This window comes from Theobroma cacao, chromosome 4 (genome assembly GCF_053813885.1).
Source record: "Theobroma cacao isolate CCN51 chromosome 4, ASM5381388v1, whole genome shotgun sequence".
Taxonomy (NCBI): Eukaryota; Viridiplantae; Streptophyta; class Magnoliopsida; order Malvales; family Malvaceae; genus Theobroma; species Theobroma cacao.
The window spans coordinates 7,832,093-7,845,304 of NC_142642.1; the positions used below are offsets into that span (position 1 = coordinate 7,832,093).

At 34.8% G+C, this 13,212-nt stretch overlaps 2 protein-coding genes across 6 annotated transcripts; one reads left to right on the forward strand and one right to left on the reverse strand.

The window, feature by feature from the left end:
- The first annotated feature begins 6,390 nt into the window (after positions 1–6,390).
- Positions 6,391–9,694, forward strand: LOC18601296 (uncharacterized). Of its 2 annotated transcripts, none has more exons than XM_088805328.1 (8): positions 6,391–6,807; positions 7,184–7,331; positions 7,467–7,617; positions 7,707–7,832; positions 7,908–7,988; positions 8,188–8,350; positions 8,436–8,706; positions 9,161–9,694. In XM_088805328.1, exons 1-8 carry the CDS (start codon positions 6,619–6,621, stop codon positions 9,367–9,369), a joined length of 1,338 nt encoding a protein of 445 aa, XP_088661454.1. In that variant the 5' UTR covers positions 6,391–6,618; the 3' UTR covers positions 9,370–9,694. The 2 variants fall into 2 exon arrangements, with proteins under 2 accessions (XP_088661454.1, XP_017975325.1); XM_018119836.2 differs by having other exon boundaries at positions 6,392–6,807; positions 8,158–8,350.
- LOC18601297 (serine/threonine-protein phosphatase PP1 isozyme 1-like) lies at positions 9,662–12,580 on the reverse strand. Of its 4 annotated transcripts, none has more exons than XR_016025813.1 (4): positions 12,086–12,580; positions 10,785–11,344; positions 10,473–10,573; positions 9,662–9,966 (listed from the first exon to the last, which is right to left on the reverse strand). XR_016025813.1 is itself a non-coding variant. In XM_018119838.2 (4 exons), exons 1-3 carry the CDS (start codon positions 12,252–12,254, stop codon positions 10,488–10,490), a joined length of 906 nt encoding a protein of 301 aa, XP_017975327.1. In that variant the 5' UTR covers positions 12,255–12,579; the 3' UTR covers positions 9,662–9,966; positions 10,473–10,487. The 4 variants fall into 4 exon arrangements, 2 of the variants coding, with proteins under 2 accessions (XP_017975327.1, XP_017975326.1); XR_016025812.1 differs by having other exon boundaries at positions 10,460–10,573; XM_018119838.2 differs by having other exon boundaries at positions 10,473–10,664; positions 12,086–12,579.
- Positions 12,581–13,212: the final 632 nt, after the last annotated feature.

A 13,212-nucleotide genomic window follows, 5' to 3' on the forward strand; every position in this document is an offset into this window, starting at 1 on the left:
CTATTGGTGGTTATGGAGCTGTCGTCTCATGGTTTAACTGCAAACACAAATATGTTATTCTATAATCACATATGGAATTGTTGAACACAAACCGTTAAAACCGTCCTTATCGACTCTTCACTGCCATTGCCATTGTCATCACCTTCCTCCATCAACTCGGGGACTGACAGCTCATCGACGATAGCAGTTGCAGTGCGCCTCCATTTCATGGAACCAGTGGCTCTTTTGTGCTTCAAGTTTCTCCTCTTTTCCTTCGCACCCAAGCCCTAGTCCGCCCAATCCTCTATGTGCCCTATTGGCACGTATTGGTGGCTCTCAGATAACGGGACATCAATGTCCACAAAATAATCCTAGCTCGCCTCATCCAAGGTGGGCTTCAAGGTCTCCACTGCCCAAAACTGTAAAATAGGGATTATGATTAAATTTTAGGAAAACTTATTACACAAATTCACAGTAGAAATTAGTAGTTGTTCAATCACCTGCTGAGATGACTCCAACATCTCAACTGCCTTGTAGAAGTCTTTTGGCTTCTGGTTGCATTACCATCTGCACATGCGTGGGTAGATGTCCTTCGGAGTAGAGGGGGCAACTATCTTTTGCAAGGCCAAAATTGCCTTTATTGCCCAAAACTGCAAGTCAAATGTAACCATTATCAAACCGTAAATGATAAACGATTGCAACCATAAATTATTATGTCAAAAGGAAAATGAAAAATGTTACGTAACAGTACTTGTATCACCCACGCAAATCCGTAAATGTTGTACCGTAAACGATCCTTCTGCACGTTCAAGGAAGGCACTTTGAACCCTTTCAAAAGGTAGTCCAAGGTCAGCCTCTAAACATAGTGACCCTATGGGAAAACATTCCAAGCGTTGATGTCCTCCACCAACGACAAGAGCCAAGGCGTCACTTGTCTACGGTAGTTTTGACTAAATAAAATGTTATTCGCGATCAAGATGAGTGCCATCTTGGTCGCGTCTCCTGGTCGCTGAAAGTTACCTCCGCGAAACGTATCAAGCAAGGCCTGTAGCTTAACGCTCTGCTACCTGTTCTAGTATCGTGCATGAATTTGGTCTATAACAATCTCATACGGTAGTGTGAACACATTGGGCATTCGACCAAACTTCAGTCCGATGATAAGGCAGAACTCCTGCTTTGATATGTGCGCCTTGCTTTTCCCAATGGCAAACCGTAGCTCATGCTCCATTGAATTTGTCATAGTGATTCGACGAATCATGATGTTATGCTAGAGACCAGTAGAGAAGTAGCCTTGTGGATATACGTCTAGCAACATTCTGAAGCACGTATGCTTCACTGCATCGTACTGCCCTTTCTCTTGGAGAGTCTTGTTGATGTAATGCAGTTAGACCACTTACAATGGGTGTTAATAACGACATTGAATCCCCACTTCTCCCTCGGCACAATAAGCAAACTATCAAGATCCTCATACTGTTTGGACTACAACTGCAAAACATGGCACACAAGCACGAGTGAGTTAACCCATAATGTGGTAACACGCCATGCATATAACGTAAAATGTGGTAAAATGCCATACATATAACGTAAAATGTTGTAACACGCCAATGTTGACACATCAATCACTATATTTACTATGTCCTTACACGAACTGGCCTAAAATACCCATGGCGTGTGACACACTAATTAGTATAATTACTAACTCGTTACACGAACTGCCCTAAAATAACCAATGTCGTGACACGCTAAAAACCTAAAAAAGCAGTTTACCCACTACACGCCATATCTGTTGTAGTTCAAAACTTTGGTACGACCATAAAACCGAGAAGAAAACAGTTTAAACATAACAATTGAAAAAGATTGAAAAAACACGAACATATCACACCAATCCAGCAAAAAATCAATGAACAGAAGAAAGTTTTAAAAGTTTTATTTTCAGAATGATTGACCTCTTCACTGATAACCGACATTGTTGCTGTGGTGTCGTCAAGCTTGCAAAAAAGAAAGTCGAACACTCTAGTATCTTTGGGAATGAGGAATAAGGAATGAACCTCTTTACACAAACGTTTACAATTTTTGGAAAATATTTAATTAAAATGAAATGGCCTCACAATTTCCTCTATATATATTCATTTATTGAATTCATTCAGTTGAAGTCCAATCGGTTTCCTTGTTATTTGCCAGCTTTTTTTTCCTTTTTCAAACCATGTCGTGTCACTCAGAAATTGCCATGCCGTGTCACACACTCTAAACCTTGCCGTGTCATGGATCTCCATGGAGTCTGACAAACTTTGAACCCTACCGTGTTACAAATTCCCTCTATAGCGTGTCACAAACTCTGAAAGCTGGCGTGTCATAGATTCTTTCCATGGCATGTCACAGATTCCCTCTATAGCATGTCACCAACTCTGAACGCTGGTGTGTCACAAATTCCCTCCATGGCGTGTCACAGATTCTCTCCATGGCGTGTCACAAACTCTGAACATTGGCATGTTACAAACTTTAAACCCTACCGTGTCACAGCCGTGTCACACATTCCAACCATGTCATGTCACAAACTCTAAACCCTGCCATGTCACAACCATGTCACACATTCCCACCATGTCGTGTCACACATTCCCAACATGTCGTTTCACAAACACTAAACCCTACCCTGCCATAGTCGTCTCACATATGGCCTGCTGTAGCATGACCATTTCATGCTTTGGATTCACATCTTTCTCTTTTCGATACACCACCGTATCAGGGATTTCTGGTTTCTCATCATTCTCCAAGCTTTCGATTCATCACGACCGGTTCCTCATTCGGTTTAATATCACTCTTCTCCTATTATCTAAATGCCATGTCCCAAATCTCTGAAAAACCATCTCATGCAACATTATTTTGTTTTGCACAAGCTTCGTGAAAAAAAATGGATGTTTTGCACAAAATTAGATGTTTGCAAATTCTTTGCATATTTATTTTCCCATTTTTCGCCTGTTTGAGAGTGCGCATCAACGAAGATGGCTCATTAAGGGCATTTTTGTCCCAAAATCTATTCTCGTGGCTGAAAACAGTTAAAATTATCTAGAGGCTTATTTACAAAAACACGTTATTTTTAAGGGCTAAAAAAAAATTTCCCCCCAATATAGCACCTCCTGTTAAAGATTCAACCTCTTGTTTAGTGGAAATGTTCAATATTGCTCAATGGCATTCCAATAACAACTCACAAACATTAAAACCCAAGATCAAGATACGGGAAAATATAGCTTAATTAGCAATAATGAAATCATTCAGATTATGGTCTTTTAATGCTGTTTGACAATTGCTTTGATGAATAGCAAAAATGAATATCCAATAATGTTTTGAAATTAATCATCTAGTTAAAATGATACAAGAAAAACAATCATTTCGTTACTAATTGTCTAAGATTACAAAGGCATTTATGAGCTTTCCATCTCACTTAAATGTAATCATGCCATTGTATGAAATTCCAATACTATTTTGGGCTTTTCCTTTATGAAAGCTTTAGCTCTTCATTTAAAATGCTAGTCATGTTTTTGGCATTTTGCTCGTTTCCTTTCTTTAGAAGCTTCCCTTCTCTTTTGCTCCTTTCTTTGTGCATGTTTGGCATAGCTTTTTTTTAGTTTATCTACTTCTTAAAAGCAAAAGCCAAGCCAAACATGATTTTTTGATAACCTTTTAAAAAAAAAGCAGCTTTTTTTTAAGAATAAAATTTTTTAAAAAAAGAGCTTAAAAAAATGCTCCAATGAGGTGTTTTTTCTTCTCTTCTTTTAAAAACACATTAATTTTTAGGAAATACCCTTCTCTCAATTAATCTCCCTCTTCTCTCCTTCCCTCTACAAATTACCATTCTTCAGCCTAATCATGTTTCCCTTTCTCTACCTCTCTCTACAAAAACTAATAAAAAAACAAAAGATCCAATAACAAAATATCAAAATCTAGAATCTTTTTGTTCTTACAAAGATTAAGAGAAAAAAAATCTAAAATTCAAAACTGCATTCAAATACTATTTAAAGATTTTCTCTTTTTTTCACCAAAAAGGATTTTAATATTAAATACATCGTTTCCTCTTTTCTCTTCTTTTTTGGGAATTGAAGCATCATGGTCTGATTGCTTGTTAAATCAACAAAATTCTAATACTATTGCTACTATACAAGTTTGAAAATTATTTCTTTTTCTTATTGATTTCTTCGATTTTAACATCTGAAATTATATACAAACTTGAAGCATTACATTATAACTTATTAGGTGATTGAAGATAGCATGAATACCCTTTTATGGTAATTTTAACCGAAATTAGAACTTATATAATTTATTTTGTTAAACAGTTTACCAAACAGTTTTACCTTAATTTTAAAAGCTATTATTTTTCATAAAAGCTTAATAATAACTTTTAAGTTAAAAAAAAGCTAAGCCAAACAAGCTCTTCGTGATCGTTTCTTCATTTTCACTTCGGACTTTCTCTCAGTAACACAACCACTTCTCTCTTTTTTACTATTCTCTAAAACTTCCTAAACATGTTCTCTTTATCTACTTTCTTCTTGATCTCCCTCCTCTTTCATTCAGTTAGCCCTTTTTCACATTGCCCACATGGAATTTCAACCGATACATTACCCAACCCAGTGGCAGTTGCCTTTCATTGTAAAACATTCTAAAAAAACATTTACAATTCTTATTATTAATTTACAATTTTTTACCACCCATTCACAAATATCAACATCAACTATTTATAAATTTTTCAAACCCAATGTATTTTGCGAATCTATGGAAAAATGTATATAGAGTTCTATAAACCCATCACATAGTAGGTCTTTAACTTGTTGGAGCTTAAATCTCCATCTTGATGGTCTCAAGTTTGAATCTTAGAATAGGTGAATGATATTTATGAGATGAGAGAAAACTACTTCCTTATCGTGCAACATAAAATCATTAATGATGGAGACTAAATTTCGTCAAGTACAAAAAAATAATGAAGTAAAAAAAAAAGATTTTCTTGTGACAATTTTTAAATTGAATAATTTTTTTAAATAAAAAATAAAAATATTTTGAAATTTTCATGTAAGCACATCAAATGAACAATTTCTTGTGACAACATTATCCTGTAACAAAAAAAAAAGGTTGATACTAGAATTTAGCTAATGAAAGTTATCATTTTCATTTACATAAAAGGTTAATTGAGCATAAGTAATTATTTAAGTATTTAATTGATTATAATAAAAGGATGAGACTTGGATAATAGAATTAATTAGTGTAAAATACAAAAAGTTTCTTAAAAACCCTTGAAAAGGACACTTTGATCATTCTTATTTCAAAATGATGTTTTTTATCCCTTAACTGTTAACACCGTTAGTTAACTATTACAAAGAATTATATCCAATATTACATAAATACTTTAAGATGCAAATGCCCTCTTAAAACTTTTAATACATAGTAATTTAGTCAAAATCATTTTATGTCACCCTATATCTTAGTCTTACATAACAACTTTTGGGAAAAAAATTTTCAAACAAAATTAGTAATTACAAAAAAGAAATTAATCTCTTGACTCGATACCATCAAATTTGAAATATCTATCATTGAACAAAAGATTTATTTGTAATACATTCTTTTCACTAAAAAAAATTCGCAAACTATTAGAGAAATAAAAAATTTAATGACAATAAATTTTACCGTAAAAAAGAAGTTTATGGTTTTCAAAGGAAATACAACTTTAAATTTTCTAGCTTTTAAATAAAAAATTTTGAAGTTTTTTTTTTCAGGTTAAGGTTTAATCGAGAGAACAACGCGCAAATTTTTTTTTAAAAAAATATATTTAAAATATAAAAAATAATATAATGAATATTTATATTTTAAAATATTTATGTAATATTAAGTTTAATTTTTTAATTATTTACTAATGATGTTAATAGCTAAATATTAAAAATATTATTTTGGAACAAGAAGAAACAAATTAACCTTTTTGAATTATTTTGAAGAGACTTTTTGAATTTTACGAAATTAGTGCTTATTTGGCCTGATTTATTTTAATTTATCTATCTCTTAAAAGTATAAGTCAAGTCAAATATAAATTTTTAAAAAATAATTTTTTAAAAAAATAAAATTTAAAAAAAAACTTCAAAAAAAGTTTCTTATATAAGCTTTTTCTTCTCTTTTTTCTTAAAAATATAAAAAAATTTTATTTTTATTGTAAAAATATTTTTATTTATTAAAAATAATTATAATATTATCTTTTAAAAAAATACTTTTTAAGATAATTTTGATTAAAATTATAATTTATAAAAAAAATTTATAAAAAAAATTATCAAATAATTTTAATTTAATTTTAAAAATTATTAATTTTTATAAGAGTTTCGTAATAACCTTCGACTTATAAAAAGTGAGTGCAGAAATTATTTTTATTTAAGAAGAAAAAGACTAATTTTTATTATATCCTATGGGTCAATTCTCCCAGCTCCAAAACCCAAATCAATCCATCCATCCATTCCTTGCTTCCACCTATGTTTCTTTCTGCTCTCTGGGAGGAAGCAAATCAGGATAGAAGAACGAAGAATTTAATCTCAAAGAATAAAAGTCCGCAAAGAGCTTGATTTCGAATCTTCTGAATGTCAAGTTAGTTTGGAATAAATAAATATAAAGCAGATGGAAGGAAGCAGGATATCGGCCAGCCCTAGGCCATGCAGTGGGAGGAGAGTGTGGGCTAATAAGAAGAGGCCTCGTCTTGATGGTTATGTCAATACCTTCAGTAAGCTGCTCAGGCGTGAAATTTCATCAAAGCCTTGTTTTTCTATCTCAAATGCCTACGAGAAGTTCCGCAATATGCGTTTGGTGGTATCTATTCCACTCCCTTTACTCTTCACTTTTCTTTTTTGTAGTGTAAATCGCACTGAGAACTTTACCATGCTTAGATTGTTAGATTGCATTGTATGGAAAGTTTTATTGTTGTGAGTAAAAGAGTTGATGTAGCTGACACTGACTAGTTTGGGAAAGGTCTAATTGCGTCTAAGGAAAGCTGTAAATGCTTATGCAAATATGAACGACTATAAGAATACTCGATGCAGAAGAATGAATCTTACTGGCTTCAAGGGAGGAAGGTTTAAATTTTAGCATGCCAATTACTCAAACTTACATCAAACAGCCCCATCTTGATCTTGCATTCATGTTGCCATGGACAAGATATCATTTGATTTCTCTGTTTGTGCTCCAGGAGGAATATGATAGCCATGATCCCAAAGGCCATTGTCCAGTAGCACTGCCCTTTCTGATGAAGAGGACGAAAGTAATTGAGATAGTGGCTGCATGTGACATTGTTTGTGCTCTTGCACATTCTGGTGTATGTGCTGCTTTTGATAGAGGTCATTGACAAACACGAATCTGATGGCATGGTGAAATGTCACATGCCATGAGTTTAAAGAAATTTTGGTCCTATTTGGGCTTTTCTTCCATGTAATTTGAAATTACATGTTTACTGATCTATATTCTAAATGCAGAGAGAAGCAAGAGGATATGTTTTGTAAATGTTAGTCCTGATGAAGTCATCCGAAGCTTATTCTATAACAAGAATAATGATTCACTTATTACAGTTTCAGTATATGCATCGGACAACTTCAGCTCTTTGAAGTGCAGATCTACAAAGATTGAGTGTGAAGATATTTTGCATCTTTTTTCTACTCTGTTCATCGCTTACATGTGATTTCTCATATTGATGTATTTCTTTGATAAATGCTTAGATATATACGGAGGGGTAAACCAGATGCAGGTTTCGCTCTTTTTGAGTCAGAATCTTTGAAATGGCCTGGCTTTGTAGAGTTTGATGATGTTAATGGAAAGGTGCTAACTTACTCTGCCCAAGATAGGTACATTTTCAGCCCAAAGCGTTAAAAATTTTGTGATCACCTAATGTACATTCTAAGCTTGGATTGCATTGGCAGCATATACAAGGTGTTTGATCTCAAAAACTATACCATGCTGTACTCTATATCGGATAAACATGTACATGAAATTAAGATCAGGTAAGAGCTCCCTGTCTGGTTCGCACTGAGTGTCTCTCTCAGTGTGCACATTGACCATGTAGCTACTAGAGAATTTCTCTCTTGATTCTAGGAACCTACTAAGGTGCCTATTTTCTTAGTAGTTTCTTACGTGTTTAGATTATTTTTTTGCATACTTTCTCTTCTACAGTCCAGGTATCATGTTATTGATTTTCAATAGGGCTAGTGGTCACATTCCTCTTAAGATTCTGTCCATAGAAGATGGGAAAGTTCTCAAAACCTTCAAGCATTTACTTCATCGAAATAAGAAGGTAGACTTCATTGAACAATTCAACGAGAAACTTCTTGTTAAGCAAGAAAATGAAAACCTCCAGATTCTTGACGTAAGTTATCCATCTCTTTTTCTTTTTCTCATCTCGCTTTCATTGTTATTTTAATGCTGCTAACAATCACTACCCATTTGTATAGGTTCGAAGCTCCGAGCTGATGGAAGTTAGCAGTACTGAATTCATGACTCCATCAGCATTCATTTTTCTGTATGAAAATCAGCTATTCCTAACATTTAAAAATCGGACCGTTGCTGTTTGGAACTTTCGCGGGGAGCTCGTAACTTCGTTTGAGGATCACCTCTTATGGCATCCAGACTGTAACACAAATAACATTTGTATAACCAGTGATCAGGAACTTATTATTTCTTACTGCAAGGCGGAATCTGATGATCAGTGGATGGAAGGAAATGGTAATTCCTTCTGCAGCTTTTTGACATAGAGCTGTCAATGATTTAGAATCTGGCTGAAAGTTGAAGCCATAGTTTTCATTGCTTATTCTAGTTAACGACCCTTAGCTTCTCTATCTGTCATGTCTGGAAAGTGTGTGCTTGAGATAACATAACAATTTAGTGAAAGTCTGCCTTTAATCTTCATTTTCTTCCAACTCGTTTTAATCCTCTCTATTGCTAGGTGGAAGCTTAAACTACAATGAACATCTAGAAATGTTGTTTTTTATGCAATTGAGACCTAAAATTGCCCTGTTATGTTATCTAATATAGAATCCAGATGGTCAGATTAGTTTAAATTGTGGAGTTAAAAATATATGTTTCATATTATTACAGATCTTTGGAATCATTTTTATGTCTGGCAACATTTTTGTACTGCAGTGAGCATAACATTATCAGTGCTGTGTTTTTAATGTAGCTGGATCTATCAATATCAGCAACATCTTGACCGGAAAATGCCTGGCAAAAATAAATGCATCAAATGGCAGTCCCAAGGTTGATAGCTCTAAGATGAGAAGCACAGTTTCAGAAGCTTTAGAAGACATAACTGCCCTTTTTTATGACGAAGAGCGCAATGAGATCTACACCGGAAACAGACTAGGTTTAATTCACGTATGGTCTAATTGAAGATTAGATAGTTCCATTGAGCTTGCCTTAATACAGTTGAGCTAAATTATAGTGTATTGCCGAAATGCCCTTGAATTGTATGATTAGATAATTCTTAAGTTTTCCTGGCATTTTATAGATTTGTATTTTTGTGCTTTATAGACTCTGCTTCAGATGTAAAGCTTCAGCCCGAATGCAGAGTTTCATTTCATTATCTGTACACTTGAGTGTATTCTTTTATTGGCTTATGATTTTGCGTTTTGTAACTGGGAAGTTGGCTGGTGAGATGCTGACTATGAAAACAATATGAATGTTGATGTCAAGTTTAATTTCATTGCTACAGAAAGATGCATATGTCAGCTATATTGATTTGAAAAAACAATTATTTGTAATCATCGAGCACTAAATTTCAACATTGCAACTTAACTTTTGGAAAGATAAAACCATGTTGTCTGTTAAACACAAATGGTGAATCTATAATGAAGCAGAAATCCTGAGCTATAAATCATTCTAGTCCTGCATTCAAGTGATCACGCTGTTGCTTTCAAAGTAGTTAGTGCTTCTAGTATAATATTCCGATTGGAGAAACTTAGCATAACAACTTCATAGCCTTTCCTCCTGAAAATAATGGATGGGTAAAGAGTTAGATATCGTTAGTATGAAATGAGAAAATAAGCTGCATAGCAATGCAATGCGAGGAAGAAAACCAAGCCTCTGGTCACTCTCTCATAATGCAGTTTGCCGCTATTAGATTTGAATATTCATGAGAATGGTGCTTGAGATTGCCTAGAGAGTGTTAATTCCATTGTCTAGCTTACCAATGAATTAATCAGAAAAAAAAAAAAGAAAGAAAAAACAACAGATGCAACTTACGATAGCAGTACATTTCTGAATAGATCTTTAAACAGTTAACAAGCATGTATGTCTATGAACTAGAACTCAAAAATGACATTCAGACAAATTATGTATAACCAACACATGTTGCGGTTTTTGCTTTGCAACTGCTCCTCTGTAGTACAAGGTATACTATATGCACAGCTTTCTGATGCTTGGTCATCTTCATATACCAACAGTACATCAAAAAGGAGAGCAAAAACCAAAGGATCCTTACATTTCCAACTTACTTCATTGCCTGCAGATTATTCCAGCAATCCCATTGTTTCCGTACTAGGCTTAAGAATCTGAAATGAGCAGAGCAAGCTTGGATCCACACTCATCAGTGCACCTGCATTATTAAATTCTCCACAATAGTTTGGTGCAGAAAATATGGTAACAAGTTGCCTATCTGCAAAGAATTCATAACCATCTTCCACTACCTACCAATTATTTTCAGTGAAAAGGTCAGTTAATCCTTATTTTTTGATGTATATTATCAAGAAAAAAGAAAGCAACACAGTCTAGTTATAAACTGATATGATGGAAAACATGAAGAGTACCTGATGAGCTCGGCATATGAGATCTAGGTCATGTTTCTTTAAGAACTCAGCTACCTTGTCAGCTCCAAAAGTATAGGAGACACCCCTATCATTTTCACCCCAACCGCTGATATCTCTATCCGGATCAGCCCAAAGGAGGTCACAAAGAAGACCTTGGTCTGGAACATCTATTGGCCTTTCTATAGCTCTTATTTGATCCAAGCTCCGCATTTCTGGTGAGAGTCCACCATGCATGCAAAGGATTTTTTCATCAATGACTGCAGCCACCGGCAAACAATTGAAGCAATCTGTAAACACCTTCCACAGACGGACACTGAAATGGCGCTTGCACTCATCATAGAACCCATAGATTCGGTTGATAGAAGCACATTCATGATTTCCCCTAAGGAGGAAAAAGTTGTCTGGGAATTTTATCTTGTAAGCAAGGAGGAGACATATAGTCTCTATACTTTGCTTTCCTCTGTCCACATAGTCTCCAAGAAACAAGTAGTTGGCATTTGGTGGAAATCCACCATACTCAAACAACCGTAGAAGGTCCGAATATTGGCCATGTATATCACCTGTGAACACAAAAGTGATGCAGCTAACAATTGAGTAGGATATACAGGCATAAGTAGACTGCTATTTTGCCATGTCTGGGATATGCATTCACTGCTTGACGAAGGTAACACATAACACAGTCAAGACATGATGGCATGTAATACATTCAGATTTCTGATTTTCAATAATGCCAGAAATATGATATTAAATAAAATGCCAAATTTACAAGCTCTATCTCCAGCTCCCCTATCCTACATTATCTCAACATATCTAAAAGTTCACATGATTAACAGAATCTGGGTCTTAGACTGAACCCATGAAATTGCAGGTGCTCTCTCAACTCTCAAGTTTCAATGCCTTTTGGAGCCCCTACAAATATAACTATTCTAGAAAAGTTATTAAACTTGCGTCAGGTTTTTACCAGTTGTTCCACTTGAAGTTGGCACTGACTAGAGGTAACATTCAAGCCTCCTTCCTGAGAAGGTTCAGCAAAATTCGGAAGCTTACCAAACATATGCAAGACATTAATGAAAATGCAATAACTTGGAATGCATTCGGAAGTAGGAAAACAATAAAATGAAAGCATAGTGTGTGATGGGAGAATTTAGGCATCCAGATCAACACAAGTATCTAGATCATGAAAAAGTTTGATTCTGCAAATGGCATTGTGAAGTAATGGTGAATGCAACGAGGAGAGCGCGGCCGGTTAATGGTGATTGATTCTTAAAGAAATTGATAACGAAGAAGAGGGCCGAGAGTACCGCAGATGTTAATGGGAGCTCCTAATTCAAGGAGATTAGGTTGGTTGAGGAAGACTTTCTTGGCAGTGAGGCAAAGTTGTCTGATTTCAGACTCATTTAGCTGGATTCTTTTCCCTCTGTTGTTCCTTCCTTCCAACAACCTCTCTATCATGCCTTCCAATCCTTCCATTAGCAAAGCAATTCAGGAATGCCTTAATTCCCCCAGCTGCTACTCTTTTTGCCTGTCGGGGAACTTTCAAAACTCGATCTAATCCATATACAGGCGGAGGGAAACATTGAAGAAGAAGAAGAGCAAAAACACAAAAACAAAAAGAAGGAAAGAATCCTGAGTCTAGGATCTGTGCGTGAGAGAGAGAAACTCAGGCTTTGCAAAATAATCGCGGGTGTTCGAGATATAATTGGGGTTTGGATGGGGAGGATAGACTGACTGCAAAAATTGTTAGTTTCATGGTTTGACTTTGTTTTTCTGTTTTCATGGTTGTGAGGTTAGGCTTAATAGTCTTCCATTAATATTTAGTTTCAAAGTTCAAAACAAAAAGTCATTCTTATTTTCTTCCAAGTAAAACTTAATTTCCTAAAATAATTTAGGGTAAACTTCAGTAATACCCCTTGTGGTTTAATGATTTTCCACTTGACACCCTATGCTTGTTTTTTTCTCTCACTCAATACCTGAGCTCTTATTCTGTTTCCAAATGGGGTTAAGGTGTCAATATTTCTCAAGTTTCCATCACATGCTCATATTAATTAACTTGAAATTCCAATTACATTGTATCTTTCTTATTGACAATTTTCAATTTTTTTCTCTTCTTCACTTGTGTTTCTTTCTGTTTTTGCTTTGCAAAACATAACCTCTCATCCTTTCCAGCAACTGGCCTCATCTCTCCCTCTTCCATTCCATTTTTCTTTTGATGATGTGCCACTATTTCTCCTCCCCATATTCCTTTACTCAACCACTTGAATCTTCTCCCTCTACTAAAGCTTTTTCTTTCAATCTCTTTTCTTCTCATAATCTTTGGGTATGCAATTCTTCCTTCCTCCATCTTTTGTCTTTGATTTTGACTTGCCACCATGTGGCTTTTTTTTGTTTTTTCCTTATGCAATTTTAAGGTTTAATTTTGAAAGAAGGT

Excerpts from the sequence above, each read along its gene's own strand:
- LOC18601296 (XM_018119836.2), top strand. The coding sequence starts at position 6,619 with ATGGAAGGAAGCAGGATATCGGCCAGCCCTAGGCCATGCAGTGGGAGG. Across the intron at positions 6,808-7,183 it reads TCCGCAATATGCGTTTGGTG|GAGGAATATGATAGCCATGA; the intron begins GTATCTATTCCA and ends TTTGTGCTCCAG. Across the intron at positions 8,707-9,160 it reads TCAGTGGATGGAAGGAAATG|CTGGATCTATCAATATCAGC; the intron begins GTAATTCCTTCT and ends TTTTTAATGTAG.
- LOC18601297 (XM_018119838.2), bottom strand. The coding sequence starts at position 12,254 with ATGGAAGGATTGGAAGGCATGATAGAGAGGTTGTTGGAAGGAAGGAAC. Across the intron at positions 11,345-12,085 it reads AGCTCCCATTAACATCTGCG|GTGATATACATGGCCAATAT; the intron begins GTACTCTCGGCC and ends TTGTGTTCACAG. Across the intron at positions 10,665-10,784 it reads TCATATGCCGAGCTCATCAG|GTAGTGGAAGATGGTTATGA; the intron begins GTACTCTTCATG and ends AATAATTGGTAG.